The sequence below is a fragment of the Euphorbia lathyris genome, chromosome 4 (assembly GCF_963576675.1).
Source record: "Euphorbia lathyris chromosome 4, ddEupLath1.1, whole genome shotgun sequence".
NCBI lineage: Eukaryota > Viridiplantae > Streptophyta > Magnoliopsida > Malpighiales > Euphorbiaceae > Euphorbia > Euphorbia lathyris.
In genome coordinates this window covers 1,662,845-1,670,557 of record NC_088913.1, presented here as the reverse complement: position 1 = coordinate 1,670,557, position 7,713 = coordinate 1,662,845, and the positions used below count along the sequence as shown (strand labels likewise).

The 7,713-nt window shown below is 34.7% G+C and overlaps 1 protein-coding gene across 1 annotated transcript; it reads left to right on the top strand.

Annotated features, from left to right (window-relative positions):
• Positions 1-1,099: 1,099 nt before the first annotated feature.
• On the top strand, positions 1,100-2,750 carry LOC136227220 (scopoletin glucosyltransferase-like). Its single transcript, XM_066015892.1, has one exon. It carries the CDS (start codon positions 1,151-1,153, stop codon positions 2,324-2,326), a length of 1,176 nt encoding a protein of 391 aa, XP_065871964.1. The 5' UTR covers positions 1,100-1,150; the 3' UTR covers positions 2,327-2,750.
• The last annotated feature ends 4,963 nt before the right edge of the window (positions 2,751-7,713 follow it).

The window sequence follows — 7,713 nt, the reverse complement described above, 5'->3', positions numbered from 1 at the left end:
GGTTTTAATGAGTGGGTAAAATAATTAGTTACACACTATAACTAAAAACACCACTAGTGTAAATCCATACCTTTATAAATTATAAATAATTTGAAAATTTGAGGTAATTACACATCAGCTAAACTCCTATTAGCTTGCCAAGTGGCAAGTTTGGTTCCAGCTTTTATAATATTAATAGATTTCATAGTGTCAATCCGCCCGTGCCAATAAATTTGAATATTTTATAGTTATTCCTTCTAGTGAAATTATTAGAAGCATTTAGTTCTTAATGTCAAATGGAGGACATTTCATACATATATTGTCATGTGTAACCTGGATCCATACATATTATAAGAGGTCCTGCTATTTTAATTATGGGTTAATTTCAAATATAAAACACATTTTGTGCAGATTGGTACTTGTGGTTGGTAAAAAATTTATTTTTCCAAATTTGGCCGATAACGATCTCAAACTGAATTTTTTTAAGAACTAAATGATATTTTAAAAAATTTTAATTCTTCAAATTTTTAGGTTTGAGGTCATTTAGGTGTTGTTTTTAAGGAGAGAGAAAGTTAATGTTTAGAGAGAGAAAACTCCAAAAATGATGATGTTGAAAAATAAAAAATATGGTTCCATTGTAAAAATGATACTAAACATTCCATTGTAAAAATGATACTAAACAACTTTAATTCTTGAAAATTTTCATTTAGAGACCATTATCGGCCAAATTTGGCAAAATAAAAATCTTGTAAACTAAAGGTACCGATCTGCAGTATCATAATAAACGTGTCCAAATATGAATTGGGATCCTCTAAATAACATGTAAGACCGGTATAAAATTCTTCTATGACGTATGAATTATGATAATCAACAATGTTACCAATATCACCTCAAACACCCACTGTTAGGAGCGGAGACAGTCCGGAGCTAGCTCGGGGGGATGGAGCCCCACAGTCTCATTCTGATAAATTAATAAGAGACGTACCAAACTATACTTCAAAATATATACACATGTTTATGGTCTTTATATATATAAGAGGTTCATGTCCACATGTTTATGATCTTTATATATAAATAAGAGATTCATGTCCATGAATTAGCCATTCAATCACATAAAGAAAAAAAAAACCCAAATCTCCAATTTCTTAGACTCATTTCTTATAACCAAAAAATGGGTAGTTTGGGTCAACAACTTCATTTTTTTTTCTTCCCTTTTATGGCTCATGGCCATATGATACCAACTATGGAGATGGCTAAGTTATTTGCTTCTCGGGGCGTAAAGACAACCATTGTAACCACCACTGTGAATGCATGTTCCATCTCAAAATCAATCCAAACAAGCAAGCATCTCGGTTTCGAAATTGATATTCGAATCCTAAGATTCCCTATAGCGGAAGTTGGATTGCCCGAAGGATGCGAGAACTTTGATTTCATTGTCTCAAATCCCGAAGTTGATTTGCACGATAAATTTTTCCTGGCGGCAACTATGCTTCAAGACCAACTTGAGATGCTACTTTTTGAATGTCACCCAGATTGTTTAGTTGCTGACATGTTCTTCCCTTGGGCTACTGATGCAGCTGCGAAGTTCGGGATTCCGAGGCTTGTGTTTCATGGCTTTAGCTTCTTTGCGTTGTGTGCTGAGGAATGCGTACGGCTCTATGAGTTGGACAAGAATGTTTCATCAGATGTCGAACCTTTTGTTATTCCTAATCTCCCGGGGGAGATTAGGCTTATAAGAAAGCAACTCCCGGAGTATTCGAGGCAAGAGCAGTCTAAACCCGAGCTTACTGAAGTGTTGAAAGCATGGAAAGAATCTGAATTGAAGAGTTTCGGGGTTATAGTGAATAGCTTTTACGAGCTTGAACCGGACTACGCGGACTTTTACACGAACGAATTGGGGAGAAAAGCGTGGCATATAGGCCCGGTTTCGTTGTCCAACAGGACGATTGAACATAAAGGAAAAAGAGAAAAAGAAGCACACGAATGTTTAAAATGGCTTGATTCCATGAAATCTGATTCGGTTATCTACATATGCTTCGGAACCATGACAAATTTCACTACAACACAACTGAAGGAAATTGCGGTAGCTCTTGAAGCTTCGGGACAACCGTTCATTTGGGTGGTAAGGCGAGAAAAGGAGATCGAAAGCGACGAAGAATGGTTGCCTCGAGGATTTGAGGAGCGAAATGAAGGCAAAGGACTAATAATAAGAGGATGGGCGCCGCAAGTTTTGATACTAGAACACAAGGCGGTTGGGGGATTTGTGACTCATTGCGGATGGAATTCGACGCTTGAAGGTATATCCGCGGGGAAACGAATGGTGACATGGCCCGTTACGTCTGAATAATTTTATAATGAGAAATTGGTGACTGAAGTTTTGAAGATTGGGGTTAGTGTTGGAGTGAAAGAATGGGGTAAATTTCATGGAGATGAGATTAAAAGTGAAGATATAGAGAACGGAATTAGAAGGGTTATGAAAGGTGAAGAAGTTGTCGAAATGAGAAGTAGAGCAAGGAAGTTAGGGAAGATGGCAAGAAAAGCCGTTGAAAATGGTGGATCTTCATATTCTGATTTGGATGCGTTGGTTGACCTAATTAAGCGTAGAAAATGAATTTTTTAAATAGCAACATGCGTCATGAAATAAAATTGAGACGTTATTTTACTGTTTGTTTTTCTCAAATTCAATTGATTTATCTATACGTTTGGTGTAGAAATATTTCAATTGTAATCAATTTTATTTTATTTATTTTTACTTTGAACACATGTACTCAAACCTATATTTATATCAATAAATATCCATTTTCCCCAAAATCTCGTGTCAATCTCGCACTTTCATATCCTTTATTTTTCTCGTTTTTAATTGTCACGTCTGTGTCTAAATTTCTAAAATTTATATTTTAGTTTAATAAAACATTTATTTGATGACGAATTGGTTTGATGAAACGTTTATTTGTTTTGATTCGTTTTGATAAGATACATTATATATATAAAGTTATATGATTGAGTATATTTTATAAGGTTTTGATTAAATCCCTTTATAAGTGTATATATGCAGCTATGTTAAGTATGCTAGTTTCTTACTGAGATTTTTGTCTCACGTTTTTTAATGTTTTAATGTTTTTAGGTGATAAAGTACAGTGATAAAGTACAAGATATAGAGAGGGTTACCGACCGATTAGGTGAGGTTTGGAAGTTGACTGCTTATTGTTAGAATTATGGTTAGAACTTTGGTATTTCAATTGTAATATAATGGAGTTGGTAAATATATGTTGAGGTCCTCGAATGACTAATGTAGTAGGAATATGAATTATTTTAGAATATATATTGAAGAGGAAGGCCAAAATAAATAAAGAAATATGATAATTGTGATATTTGGATAAATTGGAGACTCCTAAGTATTGATTATGATCTTTCTATTTCACGCCCGATGCCGATTGAGGTCGTCTAGGGTCGTATGTTTATTATATTATTTTAATATTGTGTTATTAATATAGTTACAAAAGAATTTATAAAACTACTTCAATTTATCAACAAATTTGTTTTTAAGGTTCCAAGATGACAGTTAAATAACAGTAAATTCAGTCCTTTCAAATTTTTAAGGATAAATAATTTATTAGTCCTCTAGTTTTTACTTAACATACTATTTAGTCCTCCTATTTTAAAAAAAACATTATAAGGTCTCTAGCTTTTGCCAATATTAACCATTTGGTCCTTTTGTCTAGTTTTTTTAGACTTGTAACCATTATATTTTAGCATAAATAGACATATATAAAATAACTGATTAACATGGTCAACTTGTATTGTACTGTGGTTGTCCTAAAAGCTAAGATATGTTCGGTTAAAAATATAAAAAAAAATAGATAAGATGACCACAAGGTTAATATTGGTAAAAGATAGATAAGGATCTTAAAATGTGTTTTTCAAAATAGGGGGACTAATAAATTATTTACCCAATTTTCAATAATAGAATTAAAATTGATCTTGTTTAGAAACATTAAGATTAAATTTATATAATTTTATACATTAAGACTAAATCGTCACTTTGTTTAAAACGTCAGAGTTAAATTTGGTCTTGTCTCTAACTTAAAATATCATACATGCGGAGGTGAGGGGACAAAATGAGTTATTGCATATATGAATTTTTTCATTCCTAATCCAACGTTTTTCTAATGTTTTTTTCGGGTTAAGTGCAAAATAAATAAATAAAGATGGGAAAATTATAAAATTGGATTAAATGGGAGATAAATTTATATATTTAACCCATTTATCCAACCTACTATATATTTAGACTATTTTGTATGATTTTTTCAAAATACCCTTAATATATATATATATATATATATATCACTTAGAATTTTTTAATCCTTATTTCTCCTTTCCGTCTGACTTCGCATATTTCGCAATATGCGAAGATAATATTTGATTCAGTATATGATTTTAATTCGCAGATTTCGTAATATGCGAAGCCTGCCAAAACAATACTAATTCGCAGATTAACTTTCATTTTCGCAGATTTTGCAATATACGAAGTGAAAGACGTATTTTTAAACAGTATTATCTTCGCATACTTGGCATATTGCGAAATATGTGAAGTGCTATATAACATAAAAAAACATAACAACAAGCGTGCGACAATAATTCTAACATTAAAATCATAATATTATCAAAATTTACAACAAGATTGCAACAATAACAATATTAAAATTATAACATTATCAAAATTTACAACAAGATTTCAACAATAACAACATTAACAACAAGATTGTCACAAACGGGGATTCCCCGTCTCCAACGGGCCGGGTCTCCAACGGGGATGGAGAATCCCCAACTAATTGACAGCTCTAACTACATACCTCAATTTTGATCGTTTTACTTTCTTTTTAAGATACGTGCAATAATTCTTGCGCATTTAACTCACTTTACAACCGAATGATGAATTGATTATATTTTAGCAAGTTCAGGGGGCTAATTGAATATTTTATGCAAATTGATGGGGCTATCGAGACACTTTGAAATTTCATGGGTCAATTAAGCTTTTTGGACAAGTTCAGGGAGCAAGTGATGTATTAAGTGTTGGTCCCTTGTAAGGTTGCAAGTATAGTTCCAAGGGGGGTTAGGAACTATTTAAACTTTTTTTGCAATTAGGGCAGACTTCTTTTTCTAAGGAAAAAGGTTTTAACAGCGGCGCTGAGTAAATAGCAAGATACTGGCTTAGTCAACTGGTGACTAGGTCAGTTTCTTAGCTTGAGTCAGGAGATAGAACTTAAAGTCTATTCCTGAGCTCAGACGTTCAACGCGCACAACTCTACTTGACCTCTTTACTTGGTCAGTTTTTGGTTATTTTAAGCAAGCAATATATATAAGGAGTTAAAGGTAAGAAATACTTCACTCAGCAGATTTATCCAAGTTTGGCTTCTTCTCAGCCTACGTCCTGTCCCCGGAACACGTTCCGAGATTTCGAATCCTCTACTGAGCTCTTTAAAGGTAGAGCCTCAAACCTTTTACAATCTTAGCAACTGAGTATAACAAGAGTACCTTCCTTTATACCTCTACTCAATCCTAATCTCTCGCTGAGTACTAAAACCGAGTACTCAGCCTCTCCTTTCTATCTCTAGAAATGATAAGTGTTTTGTCCTTTACAAAGATTTGCTAAGACACTTTAGACGATTGAAAACAATCACTCTAGACTTTTACACAGATATAAGAGTTGTAGTGTAAGATTTGCTTTGCTTCTTTGCTTGCAGAACTTGTGTAGGAATTTGGTCAGCGTAATGGCTTGATCAAGTTCTGTGTAGAATGAAGCTTCTGATGGCACTATTTATAAAGACGTCTGGGCATCGGTCATTTCGAATTTCAAAATAACCATTGGAGGGAAACGGCTACATGTCATTGTCATCCTGACTTACTCAGAGCTCTCGGCCAATCAGAATTGTGTATCTTCTGTCATCGGTCAGCTCAGCAGACTGTCTCTCCTTTTATGGTAAAGTCAACTGGACAGCATACTGTGTCGTCTGAACTTTACCCAAAGTAGAAATAATTTGTCTGGAAGTTTTCATTTGCCAGCTGCTGTCTTGTACGCTTTGTCGAGACTACTCAACAGCTTCATCTTGAAGTTGTTCCCGAAGGTCTTCTAGATCCTTCCTTTTGCTGAGTTGCGTTTCGTTCAAAACGGCAACGTCTTGACACACGCGGGCCGAGTTGTACTGAGTTGTTTGACTTGGGCCTTGGCTTCCGTATTGGGCTTGTGCCTTTAAATTCTTGTGTCTTATAACAGTTTTAACTCAACATTGAACAAACACATTAGTAGAATAAATCAAAGCATTTAAACTTAGTGTGTTTAGAATATGTATTTTAAATTATATTTAAATAATTTTGTCAAATCAAAATTATGTGGAAAAGTGTTTCAACAAACTCCCCCATTTTGATGTTGGCAAAACTATTCAGCGAGGAACTCAGTATGAGCTCCCCCATGATAGTTGACCTAGTATAATTTAGCAAACTCCCCCGTAAGGGTTGAGCTACTGACTTAGTTTTACTCAAAACATTTAAAGGTTTAAATGAGTAAGTCTAAGGTCAGTTTTCAGATATATGTCAGCTATATCAACATATTCTATTTTACTCAGTATTAAGCGGAAGGTTTAATCATATAGAGTGCGCTGAGTAATTTGATGTTCAATGAGTTATTAACAATTAATGTTTTATAAACACATAGATCAATGTCAAACATGTTATCAGCATTTGATTTAGTCAATTAATGTTACAAGTATTAAACATAGCTAATTTAGTTGAAGATACATAATGACTCAGTACTTAGTAACATATATCATAACTCAGGAATTGAAAAAGGGATGCAGATATGATATATAGATAGAAGTCAGTGTTTACACAGCAAAATTTATATAGATAAGGCAAATAGATTACAACTGAGTTAGTCTATACTGAGCTAGCATATCTATTTCTTTTTCTTGTGATGCGATGACTGACTTCGCTCATACTGAGCTCTAGCTGCATGTTCTTTCTCCCCCGTTTTGTCAACTTCAGGGAGTCTGAAAGCATCAGTTAATACAGCTCGAGTAAGTTCTTGGGACAGCTCTTTAAGTTTCTCAGCGCTTTCATTTACTCCATCAAAGATGGCAACGCCATCAGCTGATACCTCTTCAGGTACTTTGAGATCAGCAGCACTGAGCATATTGACGCTAAATGCTTGAGCTTTGCCTTGCCAGATAAGAGCTTCAGTAAGGCCAGCAAAGATTTGGTGAAAAGTCTTTAAGAGAGCTGTGTCATAATACTGACGTTGAATGTTGTTATGCCGAATGTGGTTGAAAGTTTGTTGTGCGAGAGTTAGCATCTCATTCTGCTTCATCGCGTCAGTATCCATCTCTTGCTTATTCAGATTAAGCAACCGTATAGCCTCACCAATTTGCTCTACCGAGCACTGACTGTACGAAACCATTTGCTCGTTGGTCTTAAGTTGCTCAGTATGAAGCTGAGCAAAGAGCATCTTGATTTCAGATGAAGTGGCATAATCAGGATGCGCAGCTGACAAGTTCTGGACTTGTTGGTGGAGAGAGTTCAAGTGTTGCACGGTTGTCAGCTGGATCTCTGCCAGCTTGGCAATTGAATCCTGCTTAGCTTGCTGTGCTTGGAAGGATATGACGACGTTCAGCAGATCCTTGAGTCCCTTAACTTCATTAAGAAGCTGAGTGACCTGGGAAAGCTGGGTGGTCTCAAGAA

Bases quoted from the DNA above. Each gene is read 5' to 3' on its own strand.
- LOC136227220 (XM_066015892.1), top strand. From the start codon at position 1,151: ATGGGTAGTTTGGGTCAACAACTTCATTTTTTTTTCTTCCCTTTTATG.